This window comes from Eschscholzia californica, unplaced genomic scaffold (genome assembly GCF_041429995.1).
Source record: "Eschscholzia californica isolate CP2 unplaced genomic scaffold, dmEscCali1.0.p SCAF_1, whole genome shotgun sequence".
Classification (NCBI taxonomy): domain Eukaryota; kingdom Viridiplantae; phylum Streptophyta; class Magnoliopsida; order Ranunculales; family Papaveraceae; genus Eschscholzia; species Eschscholzia californica.
In genome coordinates, this window is record NW_028238198.1 from 53,877,860 (window position 1) to 53,905,209 (window position 27,350).

The 27,350-nt window shown below is 35.6% G+C and overlaps 2 protein-coding genes across 3 annotated transcripts; one reads left to right on the forward strand and one right to left on the reverse strand.

The window, feature by feature from the left end:
• Positions 1-13,030: 13,030 nt before the first annotated feature.
• Positions 13,031-17,925, forward strand: LOC147567626 (isocitrate dehydrogenase [NADP]-like). 2 transcript variants are annotated; one of them, XM_086654227.1, is made up of 16 exons: positions 13,031-13,416; positions 13,500-13,543; positions 13,670-13,779; positions 14,176-14,213; positions 14,861-14,938; positions 15,209-15,262; positions 15,346-15,447; positions 15,562-15,650; positions 15,732-15,835; positions 15,989-16,057; positions 16,142-16,257; positions 16,719-16,753; positions 16,869-17,011; positions 17,243-17,365; positions 17,516-17,609; positions 17,701-17,925. In XM_086654227.1, exons 1-15 carry the CDS (start codon positions 13,167-13,169, stop codon positions 17,607-17,609), a joined length of 1,449 nt encoding a protein of 482 aa, XP_086510353.1. In that variant the 5' UTR covers positions 13,031-13,166; the 3' UTR covers positions 17,701-17,925. The 2 variants fall into 2 exon arrangements, with proteins under 2 accessions (XP_086510353.1, XP_086510352.1); XM_086654226.1 differs by having other exon boundaries at positions 13,043-13,416; positions 17,697-17,925.
• Positions 17,926-21,487: 3,562 nt separating this feature from the next.
• LOC147567627 (uncharacterized) lies at positions 21,488-26,994 on the reverse strand. The gene is made up of 4 exons (XM_086657455.1): positions 26,157-26,994; positions 24,976-25,833; positions 23,323-23,484; positions 21,488-21,702 (listed from the first exon to the last, which is right to left on the reverse strand). The coding sequence occupies exons 1-4, from the start codon at positions 26,992-26,994 to the stop codon at positions 21,488-21,490; spliced, it is 2,073 nt and encodes a 690-aa protein (XP_086513581.1).
• Between the last annotated feature and the right edge of the window lie 356 nt (positions 26,995-27,350).

Consider the following 27,350-nt stretch of genomic DNA (forward strand, 5'->3'; position numbering starts at 1 on the left):
GGGACGCGCAAAGCTCGGATGTACTTGCAACAGCTCGGGACTTGAAGGTCTTGGCCGGATTTCCATCTTTTTTTTGCCGAACCTCCATCTCCTTGGTCGGAATTTTCTAGGGTTTCCGGCCACTTTTTTGGCCGGGAACCATAGGGCTTTTACTCCCCATCCTCTTGGCTAGCTACCCGTGTTGTTTGATTTGGTTTTTGATTAACATTGGTTAGAGATAGAAAGCTTGGTGAAGCTTTAATGTTGGTTTGTGATAAATGGAGAAGATGATGGTGGTCGCTATTGGGAGATCTGATTTTTGCTCAGGGACACCCATTATGCACTGTTAAGGGGAAATGCAGAAATTTGCTATGGGGAGATCGGCTGAACCTTAACTACTCAATTTTTCCGACGAACCTAGCCTTGAACCACATCGAAAAAGGGGGATTTTCATCTTCTTTTCATTTATTATTCATTCAACATTTTAGCTAACTCTCGTTTGTCGTGAATGAGATGAAATGTGATGAATTTGGGATTATCTATGTATGATTTAATGTTTTGATAATAAATTGATGTTTTCTTATTTTGATTACTTGTTTCAATCGTTTTTCATGTGTCTTATCAAGTACTTCGCATAGTTAATCGATTAGGCAAAGTGATCGATATCGATCGTAGTCTAGATCCAAATTTCATGCGTCTTGTCATGCACTTCACATAGTTAGGCGGCTAGACGACATTTTCGATGATTCGGTTTTAATCGGTTAGGAAGTTTGTTTGACTAAGTATTATCTCCGGACATACGTAGTGCTTATGAACATCCACCTTAGAAATCAATACTAGGTTTGCATCAATTCATTCGATTGGACCGTACATAGTTGTAGGTTCACCGCATTGGATTCCCGGACTTCGACACCTCTCTTGTTGTTCCCCGACTCTCGTTCCTCCGAATCTTCTCTCGAATCTCTCTCGTCCATTTACTTTGCTTGTGTTAGTAGTTTTATTTGTTTCTTTATTTCTTCTTAAATCAATCATTCAAAACCTCATTTTACTTTTGTTCTTCCCGTTTTTTCTAAGTAAGCTAGCGACACATAAACCGATGGACTAGACCACTCGATATCCGAGTTACCCTCCTATCCTTGGATCGATCCCGGCTTTGCCAGGTTACTACTTGATACCTCCGCTTGGGTGTGCAACCTTTCGGGTGCATCATAATACCATAGGGGTATCACGTCAATTACTCAAACTCTTGAAGGACCTAAGTTGAATATCTCTATTTACTTAAACACAAAATCTCGGAATAGTCTGTCTTGATGACGTGAGGTGCCACGTCATCAAGACGGACCAAAGTCGGACTCCAATTCGCCCTCAATAGACTTTTTGAACAAATGAACAATTGGGTACATATATATATAGCAAGTCGAAAAGTGAATTTTTGTAGCGAAACAAAGAAATATCATTTGAATAATAGATTATACAAAGCAAGTTCAAAAGTGTTGATTAGGACAGACATAGAGATAAATCTAGCCATCCATCCTAAATTAGCACTAACATCAACCTTTAGGTTTTACTAGATCCGTTCAACATTCCATCTCTCTTTCTCTTCCTTTTATTAAAGAGTGGTTGGGCCATTGGTCCAAAAAGGGGGCCAAAATGAAAATCCCACCCAAAGTTGCCTAAAAATGAAAGGGAGGTCCAATGTGTCAGTTTGGGGGGTCAAAATTACGTAAAGGGCCCTTAGAAAATAAAGTATTTACCGTTCATGCCATCGAAAATTACAAAATTGCCATCGAAAATTCTCGGGAAACGATTTTTTTTCTGAAAAATAATCTGACAACCCGTCCATCAGAATATGTACTGTTCAGAAAATTACGGAACAGCCACCGAAAAATTCCCGAGAAACGAAATTTTTTTCGGGAAATTATTTTATTTACTGGAAAATTTTTTCTGTACTAGACATTTTTGCTGGGCGGGAATTTGAAATTTCGTAAAAAAATTTCAAATTTGGGCGGGAATTTGAAATTTCGTTTGAAAATTTCAAAACTTCGAAAAAAAAATTTTGTGACCGGGAAATTATTTTATTTACTGGAAATTTTTTTCTGTACTAGACACTTTTGCTGGGCGGGAATTTAAAATTTTCAAAAAAATTTGAAAATTTCGAAAAAAAGATTTCGTTTGAAAATTTCAAAAAAAAAATTGAAAATTGGAATTTTTTGTGTACGGGAAATTATTTTATTTACCGGGAAGAGATGGTTTGCTGGGCGAGAATTTTAAATTTCGTTTCAAAATTTCAAATTTTCAAAAAAATTTGAAACTTTGAATTTTTCGTGTACTGGTAAATTAATTTATTTACCAGACATTTTTTTTCCAGGAAAACGTCAGCATGTCCCGTCCAAGGGCAAGAGGGGAATAAAAAAAAAACTGACATTTGGACCTGCAACTAATTTTTGGGCAAGAGTGGATTTTTTTTTTTGGTTTACCCCCCAGATTTTGGACTGTTGACTCAAAAATCCTTTATTAAAGCTTATTAAGACCTTATTTTCCCTTCCTTCCTTTTCCTCATTTTTCTTCATTAGCTCAAGTGTAACACCCCTCCTCTTCTTCGAGTCAATTATATATAGACGAGTAAGAAATTGTATAGAATTATGATTTCGGTTTTACCCCCTCACATGTCTTCTTCATCTTCATGTTACAGTTGCCTCAACTCCTCCTCTCCCCTAATGCCCATTTCCTCTATTTCCACATTCAATTCTTCATTTACTCTCTCCATTAATCCTCTAATATGGGTTACAAAGTCGCGTCAGTTGAGAGGTTGATGTTACAGTTGCCTCAACATAGAAATTATGATTTCGGTTTTACCCCCTCACATGTCTTCTTCATCTTCATGTTACAGTTGCCTCAACATAGAAATTACGTTTTAGCAGATGTTGATGTTTAACAGACAAATCGTCAGGTGTTTTAAGCATTTTAGAATATGTTGTTCGTTAAGGGGTTTTGTTTCAAACATTTAGGGGTTTGTTGATGATTTTGGGAGTTTTACTTGGTAAAAAAAACTATTGTTCTTCGTTAAGCATTTTGGGAGTTTTTGAGACATTTACAACTATGTTGAAGACATTTGGGATTCTGTTTCAAATATTTAGGGTTTTGTTGTTGATTTTTGGGTGTTTACTTGGTAAAAAAACTTTTGTTCTTCGTTAAGCATTTTAGGAGTTTTGGAAAAAATTAAAGTTATGTTGAAGACATTTTGGGTCATGTTTCAAACATTTAGGAGTTTGTTGATGATTTTTTGGTGTTTTACTTGGTAAAAAAGTTATTGTTCTTTGTTAAACATTTTTTATGGGTTTTTGGAGCCATTTACAATTATGTTGAAGACATTTCGGATTCTGTTTCAAACATTTAGGGTTTTGTTGGTGATTTTGGGGTGTTGTAATTGGTAAAAAAAAACTTTTGTTCTCCGTTAAGCATTTTGGGGGTTTTGGGAAAAATTTAAAGTTATGTTGAAAACATTTTGGGTTTTGTTTCAAACATTTAGGGGGTTGTTGATGATTATTGGGTGTTTTACTTGGTAAAAAACTATTGTTCTCCTTTAAGCATTTTGGGGGTTTTGGAGTCATTTACAGTTATGTTGAAGACATTTCGGATTCTGTTTCAAACATTTAGGGTTTTGTCTGTTGATTTTGGGGTGTTGTACTTGGTAAAAAAAACTTTTGTTCTCCGTTAAGCATTTTGGGGGTTTTGGGAAAAATTTAAAGTTATGTTGAAGACATTTTGGGTTTTGTTTCAAACATTTAGGGGTCTGTTGATGATTTTTGGGGGTTCTACTTGGTAAAAAATTTATTGTTCTTCGTTAAGAATTTTGGGAGTTTTTGGAGACATTTACAATTATGTTGAAGACATTTGAGATTCTGTTTCAAACATTTAGGGTTTTGTTGTTGATTTTTTAGTGTTTTACTTGGTAAAAAAAACTTTTGTTCTTCGTTAAGCATTTTAGGGGTTTTGGGAAAAATTTGAAGTTATGTTGAAGACATTTTGGATTTTGTTTCAAACATTGAAGGGTTTGTTGATGATTTTTTGTTGTTTTACTTGGTAAAAAAAACTATTGTTCTTCGTTAAGCATTCTTTGTTGTTAAAAATACCGACACTTCTTCAATAATGAGAACACCTTCTCTTTTGTTAGAAACATATTTATCAATTGTTTAATGTATATTTTTGCTCTTCATATTCGAGATTCATTCTGAATGAGTATGCCTTTGACATTTTCCACTAGTTTTAAACATTTTTCTTTAGAAATGCTGATAACATTCGCTTTAATGTCTCGAACATTTTCCTATATTCCTACTGCATATAATCATTTGTTCATTTCGCTTGCAGAATTTTCATCTATGGAACCGGATAAAGCACCTGCTACTTCTCAAAATAATGATAAGAAAAGCTAGTTTGTGAATCGTGTCGCGCCCAATTGTAGTTGTCATTTTTCCGTATGTCTCCAACATGAATTAGAATGTTTGCATATGTTGCTTATTTGTCTTAGATTCTCTTCTTTTTGTCTATGAATTTTATATATTGTTCCAAACATTCTAACTCATGTTGTTTAGTGAATGGATCCTTACATGGCTAATTCTTATTTTGTAAATTTCTTATTCATCCAAAAGAGTGTCAAACAATGTAAAAATGCACCTGAAGAATGTTCATAACATTATTGATTGTTTCTTCATATTTTGTATAATTCCTGAGACAAACTGTTTATTGTCTCTGCATCTCATATATTTTGAAGAACAAATTTTATTTATCTTAATCATAAAATGCTATGAACATGTCCAACATTGTAGTTGACATTCTTCAAAATGTCCGGAACAAAATCGCAAATTTTTAAATCAGAACCCAACATGTTTTCAACATAACTTTAAATGTTTCAAAAAACCCCCAAAATGTTAAACGAATAACAAAATTTTTTTTTACCAAGTAAAACCCTAAACCATCATCAACATTCCCCTGAATGTCTGAAACATAACCCAAAATGTCTTCAACATATTTTAAAATGTTTCCAAAAACCCCCCAAAATGCTAAACTAAGAACAAAGACTTATTTACTCAGTAAAACACCCAAAATTCATCAACAAACCCATGAATGTCTGGGACAAAACCCAAAATAACTACAACAAAATCGTAAATATTTGAAACAGAACCCAAAATGTCTTTAACATAACTGTAAATGTTTTCAAAACCACCCGAAATGCTAAACGAAGAAAAAAGCTTTTTACCAACTTTACACTTAAAAATCATCAACATTTCCCTGAATGTCTGAAACTGAACTCAAAATGTTGTCAACAAATCCTTAAATGTTTGAAACAGAACCCAAAATGTTTAAAACAAAACCCCATATGTCTTCAACATAACTGTAAATGTCTCAAAAAACTCTCAAAATGCTTAACGAAGAACAAAAGATTTTTTACCAAGTAAAACACCCAAAAATTAGCAACAATACCCAAAATGTTTGAAACAGAATCCTAAATGTCTTCAACATAACTGTAAATGTCTCCAAAATCCACCAAAATACTTAACGAATAACAATACCTTTTTTACCAAGTAAAACACCCAAAAATCATCAACAAACCCCAAAATGTTTGAAACAAAACCCCTTAACAAACAACATATTCTAAAATACTTAAAACACCTGACAACTTGTCTGTTAAACATCAACATATGCTAAAACGTAATTTCTAAAGAGAGAAACCGAAAAGTAAATCTAAGTTTGTACTTTTTGGTTTATTAGAACAAGAAACTGTGTAATGGGTTTTCACCTTGTTAAAGCTAAAAGATTATGTTGCTTAGAACTTTGAAATTATGTTGCTTGATGAAGAAATTTTATGAACAAAGAGAGATTATGTTGGTGTTCATGATGAAGCTAAAAGAAAAAAAAAATTATGAAGAAATAATCGTGAAAATAAAAACAGAGTAATGAATGAACATAAACATGAAGCTAAATGACATTAACAAAACAAAAAGATGATGAAGATGAAGAAATAGTTTTGGAAATTTTCAAAAAAGGTTGAAGAATGCAAAAAGACGAAAATAGAGATGAAAGATGAAGATATATGAAGATAATTGTACCTTGAAGATGAAGGAGCAGTTAAATTAAAATGCAAGATGTAGAGAGAGAGAGAGATTACACTGTTTAGTGTAGAGAGAGAAAGGAGAAAATGAAATTTTGGTTGAATAATCAAAAGAGAGGGAAAGAGGTTATATATATATAAGGGTAAAAGAGGAATTATCTAAATATATGGCTTCCTAGAGATGGGAAAAAGCACATTGGGATCCGAAATTGGGCTTGATGTTCATTTATTTTTTTTTAAATGGGTTTTTTATAAAATATTAATACATGGTGGGCCTTATTTTATATTTGAACCAATTTTTTGGGTTTTTCAATAAAAAAATTCATAAAGATAAGTGATAGTAAAGGACACAAAAAAAAAGTAGGCTACCGTACTGTCCCATCAACGGGCCTGGCACTTTACATGAAGTAGAAAATACGTATGACATTATTTTTATATTTTTGTTCATATTTTTCTAATGACTTTATATATTCTTATTGTTTGTACTGCTAATTTTCTTTTCCTCCATCATTTCCAGAACTATTACATTTTTCTTGACGAAATATCCAGAACTATTACATTTTGTATCCTTCATAGAAATTGTGTTCCAACACTATTGAAAAGTTTTCATTTCTAACAACTTAGCCTACTTACTTCAAAAAAAAAAAAAACTTAGCCTACTAAATTTTTAACAAAATTAATTAAATATATTTTACAAAAAAGAAAATAATAGTTCTTTATTTGATTTTCTAAAATTCACTAAATATAGTGTTGTTTTTTTTATGAAAATGGGCTAATGCCTAAATTTATTAGCTACTCGAGCTCAGAGAAATATTTGTTCTATCATTCGTCAATTGACTTACAATACATCCAGGAGTCATAGTGATCTCCGTAGTCTGGTTTAAGTTTAAATTAAAAGCATCTGTAGCTAACAAATGAGCTACCTGATTTGCCAGTCGCGGACAAAACAGAAACAAACAATTTCTAAGTTTCCGAGCTTCATTTTTTATCTCCATAATTATTGGTCTGATTCTCTAAGGTCCATCTTCAGGGTTTGACAAGCATGCTTTAATGACCGACAAAGCATCTCCCTCAATTGTGCACTCATACTCAGGAATACGGGAAGCTAGATTCATCGCCAGCTTCGCTGCCTTTGCTTCAGCTTCCAAGGCTGACGAAGCCTCGGTAAGAGAAGTAGCTGCCAAAATAAACGCTCCGTCTTTTCCTCTACATACTGCCGCTAAAGCAGCTCTTTCCCCAACAAAAGCTGCATCAAAATTAATTTTGAGTCGATCATTATCGGGTGGAATCCAAAACTTTTGAGCCCCATCACTTTCATTGTCTTCAGTAACCATTTGATAACTAGTTAAGCCAGAGAAATCTTTATGCATAGCTTGGGCTTCCCGAATGACCGAATAGCAGTTCGGTTTCACCCCTTCAAACACACATTTATTTCTAGCTTTCCAAAGAAACCAAGCTACATATATTTGAAGTTCTATCACCTCTTCCTCTTCATTGCTAGCTAACCAACGACACATTAGGTCTTGAAACCTTTCATCTCCTTCCACCCTCAAATTTAAAGGTGAACTCAACCACGTTTCTCTCGCCACCCTACACGTTCTTAAAACATGATCGAGGCCCTCTTCTAATTCCTTACACATAGAGCACTCTTTTGAAATTTGAGGACTGTATTTAAGCGCCCTTGACTTTGTGGGTAATGCATCATGTAACACTCTCCAAACAAACATTTTAACTCGTGGAGCTAGATTTATCTTTGTCCAGACCCTTCTCCAAGTAATGCCAAACGGCAACTCGGTAAAAAAAGAGGAGGAAGATGGTTTCTCCTTTGCAATAGAAGTATATAGTGATTTGCAAGTGAAATTACCTTTTGTCGTATGTACCCAAACGAGTTGGTCGTCCCCTCCTTCTTTGGTCACCAGAATTTGTTTAATAGCTTTCACAGAAACTTCATCAAACATCACTGTTAATAATTGCAAATTCCAATTCTTTTCAACAGTTAGTAAGTCCCTAACAAGGAAAAGATTTCGAATCTCTTGATACCCCTCTTTTTTATTTGGTTTAAACCCTCTTAAATTTGGTACCCAAGGGTCTTCCCAAATCCGAATCTTTGAGCCATCTCCCACCGAATAACAAGTGCCGTTTTGAATAAAATTTCTCATCTCCAACATGCTTTTCCATGTGGAAGTGGTGGACGTTTTGGCCTTATAACTCCAAAACTCTTCGCTTTTGAGATATTCGCCTTCAATAATTTTACCCATAAAGCCTTTGGTTCGTTTAAGAACCTCCAAGTTAATTTTCCCACCATCGATTGATTAATCATTCCCATATCCCTTATGCCCAGACCACCATCTTTTTGTTTTGCTTGTAGTTTCCTCCAATTAATATAGTGCATCTTCGATTTTTCTGTATTGTGTCCCCACCAAAAATTTCTTTGGCACCTCTCAATTTTATCAATAACACCTTTTGGAGCAATATTTGTCGACAGAAAGTATATTGGTATAGAAGCTAGTTCACTTTTGAGTAAGATCGTTCTGCCAGCATGCGATAGCGAGTTTCTTTTCCACCCCATTAACTTCTTCTCAATTTTGTTGATGATAAAGTCATAAGATGCTATTTTGTGTTTGGGCTTCAGCAAATAATTCCATAAATAGACATCATCCTCCTTCATTTCTTTCACCCTTAATATGTTTATGACTTTCCCCCTCCTCTCAATATCGATCACAATTCGTGCTAAATTGTATCGATGATTTTTGATAATTGATTGACTGTCCTGAATAATTAGCATAAACCTCTAATATATTTTTCAGCTGATTAACATTATCTTCCGAGGCTTTCCCAAAGAAGAATAACATAAGATGACTCACAATTGGGGCATATCTATTCACTTTCAACCCATTATAAAGTCCACTATTTTCTGCATGTATCATGAGTTTTGTGAGGGTTTCAGAACATAGAATAAACAAATACGGACTAAGTGGGCATCCTTGTCTAAGTCCCCGCTTACTATAAAAATGACCTTTTGGTCGTCCGTTTAGTAATATCGAAAAAGATGGAGTAGACACACAATTCATTATAAGTTGGTGTGTATTTCCCAGGATCCCATATCTTTTCAATACCTCACTCAGAAACTGCCATTCTATTTTATCATATGCTTTGGCCATGTCGACCTTTAAAGCAAACGACCCTTCTTTTGCAGACGTATGAGCAATCGAATGAAAAATTTCTTGAGCAACAATAATATTGTCAGAAATCTGACGTCCCGGCACGAAAGCATTTTGGACTTCTGAAATCAAATTCCCTAATAGTGTTCGTAATCTGTTGGTCAAGATTTTAGTGATGATCCGGTATAGAACATTGCATAGTGAGATGGGTCTAAAATCAGCTGGAGTTTCAGGATTCTTCACTTTTGGGATTAAACCTATAAAGGTGTGATTCCATTTACCTTGTAGCTGACCTGATTCAAATACATTTTTGATTTGGGTTGTCACCTCATCTCCAATAGTACACCAACACTTTTTGTAGAAGATTGTAGAAAATCCATCCGGACCTGGAGCTTTACCCGATTTCATCGCCTTTATTGTATTCCAAATTTCCTCTTTTGACGGTGCTTGACTAATCGTATGGTTTTCTGTTGCCAGTAGAGGTTGTTCTGTCATCGCCAGTCCATTAGGAAATTCTATAACCTGTTCCGCTCTTGAAACCCTGTAAAAGTAATCAATAAACACGTTAGTAATTTTTTTTTGGATCCGAAGACCAACTTTGGTCCGCCATCTTTATTGCATTGATGTTATTTTTCCTTCTTCGATTCAGTACAGACAAGTGAAAAAACTTAGTGTTTTTATCATTGTCTTCCACCCAATGTTTCTTTGCTCTTTGCCGCCAAAACACCTCTTCTAAATTTCTCAATCTTCCCAATTTTTCTCTTAGCAAGTTATCCTCCTCAATACCAACCTCAGTAGGTGTTTGATTTTAAATCTCCATCAACTAGGCTTCGGCCAATTTAATTTGTTCAAATAATTGACCAAACCTCCTTTTACTTCAGTATGTCAATCTAGTAGCCATTTCAATTTCTGGGAAAAATCTCCAGTAATTTGGTTCCAATTCTCCTTCATCATGTCCTCAAACTCCTCATGAATCACCCAATGTGCCTCAAACCTAAATGGAATCGGTCCTTTAATATGAGATTTAGAAGTATTTAAGATAATTGGTGCATGGTCGCTATTAACTCTTGGCAAGTGTTTTACTAGCGCACCCTGAAATCGAATACGTCAATCTGGATTCACAAGTACTCGGTCTTACCTCTCCCTGATGTGATGTGAAATTCCACGACCGTTGGACCATGTATAGGCAGGTCCCGAATACCCCAAATCTATCAGATTACAATCATGAACCATCTCTTTGAACTGTTCTGCAGCTTTTTTGTTTAATCTCCCTCCCCATTTTTCGGACTCCATTAAAATCGCATTGAAATCACCCATTGCGCACCAAGGTTCTTGTGTTTGAGTAGCAAAATCTCGTAAGAAGTTCCAAAAATGTTCTCTGTTATTTGTACAAGGAGGTCCATATACTGATAATAAGCTCCCCTTTCTCCTTTCCCTATCTCCTTAATCCTTGAGTGTATGTGATTACTCGAAGATGTCACAATTTCAATATCAATTTCGTCATCCCAAAGCAACCATAAGCCTCCACTTAGTCCCACAGACGACACTATAAAGTAATTCTTGTAAATTAACTGTTGAATCCAACGATCCGATGATTGTTGTGATAATTTCGTTTCAAACGAAAAAATAATGGATGGTTTAATTACCCGGAGGAATGTATTCACGGACAGAATTGTCGGAGCATTCCCCACTCCCCGACTGTTCCAACTTTGTACTATCATTGGTTGAGCGGCCTTATGGGGCTGGCCGCCGTCACCCTTTCCTTTTCAACAAGTTCATCATCCAGTTTTCTTCTTTTACCACTCTCTTCCACTATTTCAACCTCTTGAATACTCATGTCCCTACCTCTCTTTGTAATTTTTAAATTCAATTCGGTTTCTGCAGGTTAGAATTTGTTCACTTCTCTAGCTAATTTCCTCCAAAAACCACGGCTATGCATATGCTCAAAGCGATCAAGTTGCGTCATATTCTTACACATTGCCTGCTCTTTATCTGATTCAAGTCGTCCTTCTTTCCAACTTTGTTCCTCATCTAACTTCTTGCCTTCATTCATTTCATTAATGGGTCTGCTCAGAAGTTGTTCTCTTCCCAATTCAATATCCATTGGTGAATGTGTTTGTAAGCATTCCTGTTCTTTGAGAGTTTCTTTTCCCGATTGTATAATTGTTTTAGAGCCCAATAGACTATTCCCTACAGTTTGTTCACCCTTCCCAACCGAATTCTCCACCCCTGGACCAGTCAAAACGTTCCCATTATTTGATAGTATAGAATCGTTCCGGTCTTGCAAGTTTCTATTGTTTTTTAACGGTATAATGGCAATTTCAGAGATAGTATCCTCGTCAAGCCCGGATTGGATAGTAGTTTTGGTAGAGTTTCCTAACAGTGATTCATGATTATGAGTAGCTTCCCCATCCAAATTCACATACTGGTTCCGGTTAGGAACCTTTTCAAGATCGTTAGAGTTGTTTTCGCCAGCTTTTCGGGGTAACCGATTTCTTGTATTTGCCTTCACCGAATTTCGTCCATCGCTTTCTTCTCCGATCATCTTATTTTTCTGAAGGTGATTTTTGGGTTTAAATTCTGCTTTCATACTACCACTAAACCTTGGTAATAATAGTTCTTTAGCTTTCTCTTGTATCTCTACCGGCCACTTGTCAGATATTGCTTCCCGAACCTTCGCCTTTGTTTCACAATCAGCCATTATATGGCCAAGTTTTCCACAGTAGTAGCAACATCTGATTAATTTTTCATACTTTATTACTAATGTGCATAACTTGTTATTAGATAACTCAATCTTCACCTCTGGTTTTAAGGCTTGTGTAACATTTATGCTAACTCTAATTCTGGCATATCTCCCCCACTTGCTTACCTCATCGGCAGGAATAGGTTTTGGTTCTCCTATCATAAGACCAATCTTTCTCACCGCCTCAATCGTCAAGTACTCAACTGGTAATCCATGAATTTGAACGTGAAAATCTATCTTGTTAAACTTATAGTCTGACGGGAGCTTGTTTCGTTCACATCTTTCCCATAGCATTAGGTCATCTTGGACGTACCATGGTGATCCCTCCTCAACCTTCTCTTTATCATCCATAAGTTCAAAATTTATGAGGTAGGAGTTGTCACAGAACTCATTCACCCAGATTTTACCTATGGGTTTCCATGCCCTGAATAAGATTTCCTTAAGTATATTCATGTTTATGGTTCTCCCTGATATTAGTTTTATTACCAAGCTTTTCCTGCCTTCATCTTTCGATTTTGTGTCTGCCTCACTCAGCTTTACTCTTCTTTCATGTTCCTTTCCCATTAGGTTTCCCATTAGCGTAACCATTGTTTCTAGGTCTTTTTCCATTGTATTCGTAGAATAATCAAGGTGATGACTAGGGTTTTGCCGATCTACCATACCCTGGTTATGGTGTCCGGCGAGAACTCAATTTCTCAGAGAAAAAGCCCTAAACGGCAGAGAGACGACTACTATATTCTTTTTTAGGATTGTTAAAAGCCCTCAAATATAGTGTTGTTTGATTGTACTGTACCATCCTTTTGAAATAAATTTCACAAATCTTAATTTTTAGTGTTCACTAAATACATACACGTACAATGTTCAGAAAAAACACATCGCCTAAAGTACAGGATACACCTAGTAGTATCCCAGATAGTTGTTCATACGCGTAAAATGTCGGAAAAAAAAAAACAGGACACCAAAAGCACGGGGTATACCTACTAATATCCAATCAAAGCGGGGTTATCTAAGGAAAATGATCATAAAAGAGGTCCATTTGACCCAATTTCCATCCCAACTTTAACAAGTGCGCGTTTATGCACTCCAAGCGAAATCTAGAATCAACCACTTTCCCTCAATACGAAGTATAGCCGCAGAGCCCTGCCAGTCCACTTTCGGAACTCTAATTCTGTAAATGCTGATGGGCATTCGTTTACGCGCCATGGCTGGCGCTTCCCTACTCTCTCCTTCTTCTTCCTCTCTATCCCCCTTTAGAAACCCTAATTTTTCTGCCTACTCATCTCCTCCAAGATCATTCAATGGAGTCCTTTTCAGAACTCAGAACAGAACATCCGATTGTTTCAGTAACGTTTCTCTTCGTTGTTTCGCTTCTGCCTCCGCCATGGATAAAATCAAAGTTCAGAATCCAATCGTCGAAATGGACGGTGAGTTTTCTTACCATCTCTATCTAATTTTATTCACTTACTTCGTCATCTTACGTTGAGTTTCTATAAATCATTGACTACAGGCGATGAAATGACTAGAGTCATTTGGACGATGATCAAAGATAAGGTTAGGTTTTGATTTTATTTTTTTAAGTTATTTATGATCAATTTTCTTGTTTGAGATTGTGTTTTTTGACTGTTTTCAATTATGTTTGGAGTTTGATTTTTGTTTTTGGTTTGATGATTGTTTTAGCTTATCAATCCTTACTTGGATTTAGATATAAAGTACTTCGATTTAGGTATCTTAAATCGTGATGCAACTGATGACCGTGTTACTGTCGAAAGTGCTGAAGCTACTCTTAAGTGAGTATATCTCTTGATTGATTTGATTACAAAAGATTTTTTGTATTTAGTTATTACCAACCTTTGTTAAATCCAATCGATACAAGAGAAGAATTGTTACAACTTACAAGTACATAAGTAAATAGAAATTATGTTCATTGCCCCCGTTAAGAGATATGCTTGTCTACCCTAGTTATAACGTATTAGTGACGAAGTCGAAGAGTTTTTTCTTTGATGTATTAGTGTCTCAGCAAACACATTTCGGGAAAAGAAAGATTATAGACTTTATTTGATGGCATTGGTGATACTATTCAGTGCTTATAATTGGGTTTTAGTAATTGTTAATAAGATGTTGGAATATATTGTTTGAATGCGATCGACCTTGTACCGTTTTATGTAACTTTTCACTTGTTGCAGGTATAACGTCGCTGTAAAGTGTGCAACAATTACACCTGGTGAGGTTCACGCTTTAATATGATTATCACAGTCTAGTTATACGGTTAGGGCTAGGTAAACATGGTTATACGGAACTGCCATACTGGTTGCATTGCAGAGAGACAGTAAAAGTAATCGTATATAGTAGGAAGTTCTTGAGGAACTCAAAAAATTGTCGTGCACATTTTCTTTTCGCGTGAGAAAAATATCCCTTATGATGTCCCACTAGCAATTGTACATCAAATCAAACTAATGCTTTAAATTTTTTGGAAAATGTATATAATTGTTATCTATTTCTTACTTGATTTTAAGGTATCTAAAACTAGAATTCATATATATCCACTCATGTGGTACTTCATCATACGATTCATATAAGATCCATCTGTCTAGGTATCATCTAAACATCCAGAAAGCCGTATTCTTTGGAAGATTTGAACGAAATTTCTTGATATTAGGATGAAGGCGAACTGAATCTAGAAATAGTGTATAAAAGTTTCAATCTTGAGGTAATAGATCACCTTTGGCCATAAGAATCTTTATTAAATGTGATAATAATTGTTGTAAAATGTATGAATTCCTTTTGGACATTTCTTTAGTTTATAGTTGTTCTTGCCTTCGACACACAGTCTAGGTGGTCTAATTTGGCGTTTCATGTTACACAATACAGATGAGGCTAGAGTCAAGGAGTTTGGACTGAAAGCTATGTGGAGGAGTCCCAATGGGACAATAAGAAACATTTTGAATGGTTTGTAATTTGTACTTCTCATATCGCAGGTTGCTCCAGGAATTTCCTAAATCGTAGTGTCATGTGACATTTTGATCTGATTGTATTATATACACTTGATACCTATTTAGTGGCATGTATTATTTGTGAGGATAGGTGTAACAAATGCAATCAATTTTTTTTCTTTTACAAAATAAATTGTTCCCATAAGTTTGTCTTATTGAAAGTAATGTTCATAGTTATCTTAATCAAATATTCAAATAAATTGAATAAATGTAATATATTTTTCAGGTACTGTTTTCCGTGAACCTATCATGTGCCAGAATATCCCTCGAATTGTTACTGGTACGTCTTTTAAAGAATCAGCGATGTTACAATGTCTTAGGTATTCGGTATTTTATTTCAGTATTAACACCTTAAGTTCACAGGTTGGAAAAAACCAATATGCATTGGTAGGCATGCCTTTGGTGACCAATATCGTGCAACTGATTTGGTTGTTAAAGGACCAGGGAAGCTTAAAATGGTCTTTGGTAAGATGATATGAAATTTAGCCATCTCCAGACTCCAGAGCTTTAAACCTTTTAACTGATGAAATTGTATGCTTCTTTTTTCTATTTTGTCTTTGTTTTTTTGCTTTTGTTCAGTCCCAGAAGACGGAAGCACACCGGAAGAGCTTGATGTTTATGATTTCAAGGGTCCTGGAATTGGACTGGCTATGTACAATGTTGATGAGGTTCATTTTGTTCTTTTTTCTTTCAAAGAATACTTTGCTAACCTTTTCGACAATGTTTTGAGGATTTTATGACGTTTTCAGTCAATTCGAGTTTTTGCTGAGTCGTCAATGGCGATGGCGTTTGCAAAGAAATGGCCCCTTTATTTGAGCACCAAAAACACAATCCTCAAGAAATACGATGGAAGGTACACTTTAGTTTTGCCAATAACGATAGTTACTGAGGTGCTTCTGTATTAGCCTATTAGTTTCTTTTGTAAGTAGTATTAGTCTTTTAGACTATTAGATTATTATCTAGAAGATGCAAATTCCATATTTTATAAGTCATGGAACCTTTGCAGGTTTAAGGATATCTTCCAGGAGGTATACGAAAAGAATTGGAAGAAAAAGTTTGAAGAGCATTCCATATGGTCCGTGTATTTTTTTATTTTCATCACTCTCTGAATATGTTTTCTATGTACCCTAAGTAACCAATAAACCCTTATGAGTTACAGGTATGAGCATCGATTAATTGATGACATGGTGGCATATGCACTAAAAAGCGAAGGTGGATATGTATGGGCTTGCAAAAATTATGATGGAGATGTTCAGAGTGATTTTCTTGCTCAAGGTACGATTCTAGTTTTTGAGTTACAAGTGTAACGAGCAAATAATTGTTCGAATCCTTTTTCATGCTCTCAATAGAACATTTATTGAGACCTTATTTTTAAGTTGCCAATAAACTTGGAGATTCTAGTGGATCTGCATGATTCTTCAAAATATCTTCTTAAAAAATCATTATGTTAGAAGATCAAATCCTCCAGGTACCCTAGAACAAATGCAAGACTCCTTCCTCGACATTAGGACATCCTTACTGATCACCTTCTTTATCCTATATTATGCAACTATTTTTCCAGCATGTCGCTATAAGGCTATTCGTAACATTTAGTTTCTTTTAGCTAGTTCAAACTTGAGCTTCTTCCATCTACTCAATTTTCATGAACTGATTTATTTTCTTCCTTACAAATTATATTTGTAGATTTTTAATTCTTATAATATCCTCTCCACCTAAATGTTGGTTGATAAATGCAGGGTTTGGTTCTCTTGGCTTAATGACATCTGTATTGGTTCGTATTATCTTAGTTTCAGTTTTCCATGTTTCCCATTTTGACTTATTTAATTACGAATTTGGACATGCCCTCTTTACTGATAGACAATGAGTACTTTTTCTGTTTTATGCAGTTATCCTCTGATGGCAAGACATTAGAAGCTGAGGCTGCTCATGGAACTGTCACTCGACATTTTCGCCTACACCAGAAAGGGCAAGAAACTAGTACTAATAGTATCGCTTCTATATTTGCATGGACAAGGGGCCTTGAGCATAGGTACCTTTTATCTCCCAAATCACGATCCGTTTTAATCATCATATACTTTTACCAGTTTCAAGTCTCAAACTTCGTTATGTCCATTTATTAATCTCAATTCTCAAACACGTAAGGTGGTGAAAAGACTTGGGTCTATTGGGACTCAGTTATTGTTATTAACTTACCATTTATTTTCGTAGATCGTCTATGAATTGTTTCTTGTTCTTGTTTCAATTGATTATATTTCTACAGGGCCTTGCTTGATAAACACGATCAATTATCAAATTTTGTTTCGAAGCTAGAGAAAGCTTGTGTTGAAACAGTGGAAGCAGGGAAAATGACCAAGGATCTTGCTCTTCTTAGTCATGGACCCAAGTGAGCTTTCTCCTTCCATTCTCTATCTCTGATTTTTCTTTCTTTTACATTTCTATACAGTATACACCTCTCTATAAATCATAGTAGCTCAAAATTTTCTCCAAATTTGCTCCATTTCTCTAATGGGATTGGTGCTTGTGGTGTTTATAGGGTATCAAGAGACTTATACTTGAATACTGAAGAATTCATTGATGCTGTTGCTCAGAATCTTGATGAGAAGCTCCATGCACCAGTATCATCGTGAGTATGTACCGAATCTCCTTGTTTTATGGTATTAATTAATTTAATAAGTTACGAAAAGGGAACAGATTATTTAATTTTGTGGTTGTAGTTAGACGGATGAAGTGAGCAAGCTTAAAAAAGTTTATCTACCAAAATTGAATTAGGAACACCATGTGAGTTCCCGTTTGCCATTGAGTGTATTTACAGTGAGACTACTGTCACACGCTTCTTATCTATTTATTTTGTATCTTTATTTGAAGTTGTGTACCTTCAACATACCAAATTTCAGTTAATTTTTTGCACAAAATTCAACATTATGCACACCTTCCAATCCAAAAGAGGTAAACTTTTGAAATTTAATTGCTTTTATTCTTCCAGATATAACATCTCATATTAGAAGTTCATTAGATCGAATTGAATATGGTTTGATATTTGATGAGTTAATCAAATGTTATTGGCTTCGTGTTAAAGTTAGCAACTTCTTACAAGCATCTGACAGACATCCTCAAATTGTAAAAAAAGGAAAGGAATTTGAAATAAAAATATCTCGATGGTGTGTTTGGATGGCGGATTCATGAATCCGCGGATTCATGAGTCCTTGGAATTCATGATGCGGATTCGTGAGTCCTTGGAATTCATGATTCCACGGATTCATGAATCAAAGTAATATTTTTTGGCTTGTTTGGCAACTAAAAATCCTATGATTTATTGTTATTTGAGTATTTTTAAACGTCTTTAGAAAAAATATGATTTTTGAAAGAAATAATGATTTTGAAAAAAAATAATGATTTTGTAGAATGAAATATTTTTTTTGTTGATTTTAAGTTTGAAATTTAGCTTCATTAATCCAAAATCCTAGCAAATCCTAGAGGGTAGGGTGGGATTTTGGTCCAATACAAATTTTGGAATTAGGAATCCTTAGGATTCAAAAGTCCTAGGATTCTTGGTAGCCAAACAAACCAAGGATTCATGATTCCTACCAAATTCCACTTTTGATAGGAATCCTACTTAGGAATCCTGCAACCAAACACACCATGAATGTATAACCAAAATACAATCAACATTTTAATTTAAAATGTAAATCTTGATCTTTATTGCACCCATGAGTAAGAAAATGGATTTCTCGTGAGAAAAAAAGGTGTGCAAAATGGCCTAAAAATTTTACCACCTTTGAGATGGGAAAACCCATTTCTTACCGACTCTGGCCAATTCTTGCGCTCTCTCTCCTCTATAAGGATAGTTCTGTAATTTTGCTTCTCACAATCTTTCTTTCTCTCTTGTCGAGCAATGTTCTGGGTGTTCTTTCTCAATCCAAATCAATTCAAGATCGAAATCAACATCACAAGAAGACCAGATCACTGCGGTGGTAAGAAAGAAGAAGAAGAAGTTTCTTGGACTAACGATGGTATTGAAGAGAATCACAAAGTTATGCCGGTTAGGGTTTCGGAACGATAGACAGAGGCTGCTTATGACGAATTCTTCTATGCGTGGTAAGAAATCATTCGAGTTATGCTGGTATTGAAGAGAATCACGAATATGTTCTTGCGGTGGTAAGAAATCATCCGAATTTGAACCCTAATGGATCTCTGTCATTTCTTGTCTCTCAACTGATTCATGGGTTTTGGAGCTTTGAAGATTTAAAATATGCTCATGAACTATTTGATGAAATGTGTGAGAGAAAATTAGTTTCTTGGAATGCTTTAAAATATGCTCATGAACTATAAAAGGATGCTTCTTGTCAATACTTTCACCACAGAATGACAAAATAAACATATAAAAGGATGCTTATTGTCAACCCTGTTCTTTGTCAAAATTTGGAATTTCGCACATCACATTTAACAAATTAATCAATTTGTTCAAGGAAACTACTTCATTGTTTTACTATCCTCCAAGGTCCTTATGCAAATACTAAAAACATTCAAATTGTTGGGTTCATGCTCACATTGAGAAGAATGGGATTGGAATAGATGACTTTTTTTTTTGACAGAGATTGGAATAGATGACTTGATGATTTCATGACAATTTCACTTGTGACATGGTTGTGGTGTTGTTGATCTTCTTAAATTGCATCACCATTTGACTAGTATTAATGAAGTTAAGAGTTGGGTTGTTGATGATGATCATTTGGGGAAGAGAAGGAAGAAGACATTGAAACGAAATTCTGAAGGCACGCCCCTTCAAAGCCCAATTTATATATTACAATATAAAACCATCCTTAAATGTCCAATTTATACATTATTTTTTGAAGGCACTCTGCATTTCCCACAACTCTACCAAACAGTTCTAAGCATCATTTCTTACTCAGAAAAATTGACTTTCTTACCTATTAGAAAAGGTTGGATTTTCTTACTCACAAACTCTCGCATAACAAACGGACCCTAAATGACAATGACTATTATATATTTTAAAGTTTCTATTCTATAAAATATCTTGAATTCATCTTATCAACTTTTATAGATGAATAGACATTAAAAAAAAAGAGTTAATTCCTATATGGCCCCCTACTTTGTGACCAGCTTCCTTTATGGCCCCCTTTTTTTCGTAAATTCAAATATGGCCCCCTATTTTCAGGTAAATGTCATTACTACCCTTCTTAATAATAAATTTAAAACATTAAATAAAAAATATTTCCACCTCACCCCTCTCTCTCTCCACCTCATCTCTCCCTACACCTCACCCCTCTCTCTCTCTCCAATTCACCTCTCTCTCTCCAACTCACCTCTCTCTCTTCAACTCACCTCTCTCTCTCTCCAACTCACCTCTCTCCCTCTTCAACTCACCCCTTTCTTCTCTGGCATTTTCCGGCCGGCCACCTTCAAACCTAAAAAAAAAAAATTTCTCTCTCCTCTCTCTCTCTAAATTTTTTATTTTTTTTTTTTAAAATCTCTCAACTCTCTCTCTCTAAAACTCCGGCGAAGGGGGTTTCCCTTCGCCGGAGCACGGCAGACCTTTAACGGTCTGCTCGTGAACAGATCAGATCTGGTCTGTTCACGAGCAGACCTTTGAAGGTCTGCCATGAACAGACCTTCAAAGGTCTGCTCGTGAACAGACCAGATCTGGTCTGTTCTCGAGCAGACCTTTGAAGGTCTGCCGTGAACAGACCAGATCGGTCTGTTCGTGAACAGACCATATCTGGTCTGTTCACGGCTCCGGCGAAGGGAAACCCCCTTCGCCGGAGTTTTTAGAGAGAGAGAGAGATGAGAGGAAAAAAAAAATTTTTTTTTTTTTTTTTGGAGGTCGCCGGCCGGCGACTATATTCGGAGAAGATGAAGGTGAGTTGGAGAGAGAGAGAGGAGTGAGTTGGTAAGAGAGAGAGGTGAATTGGAGAGAGAGAGAGGGGTGAGTTGTAGAGAGAGATGAGGTGGAGAGAGAGGGGTGAGGTGGAAATAAGTTTTTTTAAATGTTTTAAATTTAGAATTAAGAAGGGTAATATTGACATTTACATGAAAATAGGGGGCCATATTTGAATTAACGAAAAAAAGGGGGCCATAAAGGAAGCTGGTCACAAAGTAGGGGGCCATATAGGAATTAACTCAAAAAAAAACTGAAAACAAAAAATCTTGAATACGTAATACATATGTGAGGGGCTAAAAACGCCGGCTCAAAGTGATGTTGGCAGGCACCAGGATTGCACATGGAGCATCTCCCTGTTTGGGCTTTGGTCGGGTGCCAACATGAGTTTGGGCGGGTGCTTTTAGCCGCACTCCTAGCTTCTTTTGTTACTGGACATCTTTTTTTTTTCGATTCGAAGAAAAGTATAATTGTAACTTCAACCTCCATGTACGAGGTAGTCCCTTACGCCTAACATAATGCGGATCAGGCAAGATTTCTTCATTACCATTAGCATTCAAACTGCTATCTATATTAGTTCTTGAGAGACGAGGTGGATTAACACTTTGTTTAAACGTAAGGGTTTTTTTTGTCAATCTCGAACCACTTAATGTATCGTTCACAACGACGATCATCGTCGCACGACAAGTCTCCAAGTTCAGTAAATGCACGACATAATTGATCATAAGTACGAAGATTCTCGCTTAATGGCCAATCATCATATCCAATTAATTTTGTAGCATCATTTCTCCATCTACGGAGAACGTACTTCTCTGGAATGAAGTCTACCAAAATCAAGCAACACCAATATGTAATGCTCACACAACAAGTCATTAGACTTGGATATAAAACAACTACAAGGTACACTACCACTCGTTTGACTGCAATGAACTTTATAAACCACTCTTTTCTACATATCTTTTCCAATGACAATATCAGTGCGTATGTCATGTACGGTAAACATGTCATCTCGGTAACTATGTATTTCTTTGAATATAAGAATTCAATTAGTTCATTTTGAAAACCTTTGAATTTCTTTGTGGTGTACACTTGTTGGGCTTGTTTTTCCATTGTATATCGAGTTACACATGGTATCTTGTGACCATATGACCTAAAGTCTGCCTTCGCTTCCTTTTTGGGTTTTATCTTTTAATGCACGACCATATTGTTCAACAAATTGGTTTAGAGTTGCTTTGCAATGAACATAATTATCGCAAAAACATGTGCACTTACACTTCGTGTGTACTTGACATGAATGCCCAAAACCTGTTGTTAAAGTAAATTTGAACCTAATGATGCCTATTTGCGTATAGTTTACCCAATCATTTATGCTGATGTAAACCGTACATGTCAAGAATTTTTATGCAACCTTTTTCAAATTCTCTAGGATCTTGTGAATCATATATTAAATGGTGAAATATCGAACTGATCTGATCTTTTGTTTATTATTACTGAGCTTTACAGAAAACTTCTTCACTATATGCTATAAACACCATCTATACCTAATGTCATGAAAGACTTTCACAATGACATTCTGCATGTCCTTACATTGGACTGTAATTATTCCTTGAGGATGATAATTATCATACAAGCGAGTCATGCTTGAAACAACGAAACAAATGTGTTTATGTCTTCATTTGAAACAAGACTTCCCGAGTAAGAATGTATGATCATGATGATTTACCCGACAGATGAAGCAAATAGCATTTCGTATTTGCTAGTCAAGTAAGTCGTGTCAAGTGTGACCACATCCCAAATTCTTTATAAGATTTTTTACTCTTTTCATTGGCCCAAAATATATTTTTCAGTCTACCTTTTCCATCATGGTCCATACAATAGAAAAAAAAACTTTATTTTGTGATTGCGTCTTCAAGAAATAATGTTGACTGTAACTACATCGCCTTCACCAAGACGCAATCGCTTAACTTTTGCTAGGTAATTCTGACAATAATTTTTTGTCACTCAGTTAAGTTGTCATAACCATGTGCATCTTCAACAATCGGGCCAAAAATTTTACATACTTGAATTCTTGCTCTATTGTGCAATTTTAAAGTTTTTTTTTCACGGATAGCTTGATGTTTCTATTGCATTTATAAAATCTAGACTTAATAGGACTGAGAGAATGGTTATGGTCAAGAAATGGCGACATTATTTTATATTTCACATCTCCTTTAAGCGTTAGTCTAATCTTAACTAAACATGTCTTCAATGAGGATTTTAGGTTTAAGCAATTGGAAGAAGTGCTTCTAGGCTTTCATTCTCTAGCACATGAAAAAGTAACCCATCAGAGTTCGTTTCTTTGCAGGAAATCCTGACAAAAATACTTATTTCTTGAAAAGTTCAACACAAACTCAAGATTATCGGATATTTTTCAAATCTGGACGAATTCAATTAGTTTTAATTACGATCAAAATCATTTTCACGTTCTACACGTTCTTCTTCGGATCCACAATCATCTTTAGGTCCACTATCATCTTTGGGTCCACTATCATCATCTTTACCAAAATTCTCATGATCAGTATCCTCATAAGAATTTACATTATAGTCTATAGATGTTTCTTCCGTATCTTGATGTAAATGTACAAAATAAAATTTGTGTTACAAAATTACCTTTTCGTGAAAGTTATAGAGAAATATGAAATTAGAGCGCAAACTTTTAGACCTTCAAGATTTTAGGAAACAACTATAAGTTACAGAAGTGGAGTTGAAATATAAAAAAATATCTAAAACCAAATAAAGTTAATGTATGAAAATCGAGTAAGATTCAAAGAAACTTAAACAACTCACAATTTCATCGATAATGGGACATGAAAATTAGATGTTTAGCAAACAAGGGTTCTTTGGTTCGTTCAATGTTAATCTATTGTAAGAAAGGGTGTGAAGAGATAATTTTGAGAAAAGGACCTTAAATCTTAGGCTTTGAAAATCAAAGACTAAGATTGAAATAAAGGCTTTCCTATGGCGCCACATCCCTCCGCCCTGTCCTGTCGTTCATCATGTCAGAGAAAAAAGAGTTAATTGTCACAAGAAAAACTTTTTTTTTCTCTCCGTCTATTTTTTTCAAAAACATGACCCGCCATGTGGAAAGTTTGTTGGTGTCTTGTCACGTGGACAGGACGGTCCAACAGACGGTCCACAAATATGGGGCGTTACATTTTTGCTATGAAAAATGTTTGATGTTTTCTTACTTTTTTTTTTGTTAAAAGTATATATATAATTAAACTAATTCAGAGTCTCATTACAATACATATTAAGAAGAAAATACGGAATACAGTTCCACTTTTTTACTCTTTCCTTTCGACGCGCCCATTTTGCTAACTTGTCCACTTGAGTATTTTGATCCCTCTTGATGTAATGGAATTTAACCTGTTGCATCTCCTTCTTTACGTTTCCGATTTGCCGAATGTGAACGAGTGATTGCCATTGAACCTGATGCTTTGAGTTATTCAAATGTTTGATAAGATTTATATTGTCGCTTTCAATGATGACCTGCATGTAATTGTTTTCTTTTGCTCACGTAATGCCGTTCAGAATAGCTAAAGTCTCTCCTTCCTCACTGTTTCTTGCTCTACCAATATTCACACTTGCACAGATAAACTTAGACCTGTAATCATGTACAATCAGACTAGTTCCTATTATTTGAACCACATTAACAAAAGATGCATCAACATTAATTTTCACATACGGTTGAGTCGGAGGTTGCCATTTAGAAATGACAGTTTTATCTTGATTCACTTTACTTGCACTAATTTTTGGAAAAGATTTTATCGATTCTATAACCTTGTTTACGTCATAAACCGTTTGTTGAAAGCAGTGATCACATCTCATTTTCCATATGAACCATAATATTGTAACAAAATGTAAATTGCCAATCGTACAATTGGTGTGATCCTGATTTTGCCAAGACATGATCCACTCAGAAACTGAAGGAATTTGTTCAGAAATAATGTTAAAGTGAAACCATATTCTCTTAGCTATGGGGTAATATAATAGCGCATGTTCTGTAGTTTCGGTTTCTGTGCAGTTTGGACAATTAGTTATATTTCCGATGTATTTACCTATGCGTTGCCTTACCGGAAGTGCTTTCGTACATATTTTCCATATGAAAAGTTTGATTCGAGGAATGGTGGGTAAAGTCCAAATAAAATTCCAGTTATCTCCTGAAGGAGGAGATTGGTCTGCTGAGCTAAGATGCTTGTACATGGATTTAACCGTGAAATTACCTGATTGCGTCAGCTTCCATTTCATCTTATCTGACCCTTCATGCTGAATCGGGATAGCTTTAATGAGATTGCAGATATTATCCGGGAAAGTTTGCCTAAGGATGTTCTCATCCCAATTGTTATTACTAATGAGATCAGACACTTTATTTAAACCAGAGTTATTAGTGTTTTGAAGTTGTTGGATTTCTCCTGGAATCCAATTATCTTTCCAAATATCGATGTGCTCTCCTATATGGACTTCCCATATTATGTGATTATCTATAAGATCATACTGCCTTCTCAGATTCTTCCATATCCAGGAGTGATATGCTTTCACCGGACCTGGGTGATTAGATTGATGGAAATACTTCGCTTTGAGGAATTTCACCCAAATCGCATCTGAATCAGTCTTGAGACGCCAAGCCAGCTTGCTCAGTAGGGCTTCGTTATCCAGATGCGGATGATGAATACCTAAACCTCCCAATTTTTTCGGCTGACAAATATATGACCAAGCTTTGGTACATATACTTTTAGATTTTCCCCACCAGAAAGACTTCTGAGAAGTCGCTATGCGTTTACTTATACTCTTTGGAAGAGCAAAGCATTGCATCTGATATCGGGGAATGGCTGCTGCTACTGCCGAAACAACTACCGTACGCCCAGCCTGAGAAAGGAAAGCATGATTCCATTTGGATAATTTATTGTCTATTTGATCTAGAATAGAGTTAAATACTTTAGTCTTCTGAGGACCTATGAACAATTGAGCTCCCAGGTATTTTTCCGAAGTTGAAGCATATTTGACTTTTAGAGTTTTCATAATGATTCGTTTAAATTTTGGATGAGAATTTTTGGAGTAAAAGATATTAGATTTGTTGTAATTAATCATTTGGCCAGAAGCCAAGCAGAAAGAGGATAAAATGGTTTTAAGATTGTGGACATTCTCGATAGAATTTCTCCCGAAGATGATGCAATCATCAGCGAAAAGAAGGTGAGAAATCGTTAGGTTCTGGTTTTTGTAGGAAAACCTAAGAATCTACCTTCTCCTATATTAGCTGTAAGCATACGGCTGAGACCCTCCATAGCAATAGTGAAGAGAAAAGGGGATAGCGGATCTCCTTGCCTAATGCCTCGTGTAGGATGAAAGGTAGGACCTGGGTGACCGTTAATGAGCACAGCCATTGTGGCCGTGGACACGCAGTTAGATATCATTTTTCTCCAATGGTCAGAGAAACCTAACCTCTCCATAATATCTATAAGAAAAGACCACTCGATTCTATCATAGGCTTTAGACATATCCAGTTTAAGCCCGAAGAAGCCTACTGCACCTTTCATATATTTAAAAGAATGGATGAGTTCCTGACCCATAATGATATTATCCGGGATCTGTCTGCCAGGGATGTAAGCTGCCTGAAATGGAGAGATGATGTCACTGAGATACACTTTAAGTCTCTCAGCTAGAATCTTCGTGATAATTTTGTAAGTGGTATTAAGCAAACTAATAGGTCTGTAGTCCGCAGGACTTTGTGGAACTACTGTTTTAGGAATAAGACAAATATGAGTGTGGTTAGTTTCTGGAGGTAGTTCCGCCGTCTGAAAAAAATTCTGCACCATCTTGTAAATATCTTTGTTGACAGTATCCCAGTTAGCTTGGAAAAGGAAAGGTGGGTAACCGTCTGGACCTGGGGCAGAATCTTTCTTCAGCCATTGGATGGCCAAATCAATTTCCGATTTATCTGGAATTGACGTCATGTCAAGATTTTGAGCAGGGGTAATTACTGGATGAAAAAGATCAAGGATACTGGGAGAGCTAACACAATTAGACGAAGTGTTGATGTTGAGCAGGTGGTTGGTGATGATCTTAGTGACCTCATCCATGTCATCCTTCCAATCACCATTTTGATCTTTAATTGCTAGGATTCTATTATTACGGTTTCTATGGATTGCCTGCGAATGAAAATATTTTGTGTTTTTATCTCATAGGTCAATAAAATTATTGCGCGATTTCTCTTTCCACAAACTTTCCTGCTGCCTATACAGTTCTTCTAGACGACAATTCAGATTGATTATATCATTACTGTTGATATTCTTATTTTGGAGGCAATCGATCGTCCTATTAATCTGATTGTCAAGATTACCAAAAACCTCCTTATTCCATTTAGAGAGATGTTTGCCTAGGTGAGACAAGCTAGGTTGAATCATATGAGGGGAAGGGTCACCATGATGTTTCCATT

Excerpts from the sequence above, each read along its gene's own strand:
- LOC147567626 (XM_086654227.1), top strand. The coding sequence starts at position 13,167 with ATGCTGATGGGCATTCGTTTACGCGCCATGGCTGGCGCTTCCCTACTC. Across the intron at positions 15,448-15,561 it reads GAAGCTTAAAATGGTCTTTG|TCCCAGAAGACGGAAGCACA; the intron begins GTAAGATGATAT and ends GCTTTTGTTCAG. Across the intron at positions 17,366-17,515 it reads CTTCTTAGTCATGGACCCAA|GGTATCAAGAGACTTATACT; the intron begins GTGAGCTTTCTC and ends TGGTGTTTATAG.
- LOC147567627 (XM_086657455.1), bottom strand. The coding sequence starts at position 26,994 with ATGGATGAGGTCACTAAGATCATCACCAACCACCTGCTCAACATCAAC. Across the intron at positions 25,834-26,156 it reads TACAGCTAATATAGGAGAAG|ATCAAATAGACAATAAATTA; the intron begins GTAGATTCTTAG and ends ACTCTATTCTAG. Across the intron at positions 23,485-24,975 it reads TCCGGTAAGGCAACGCATAG|ATACGGAAGAAACATCTATA; the intron begins GTAAATACATCG and ends ATTTACATCAAG.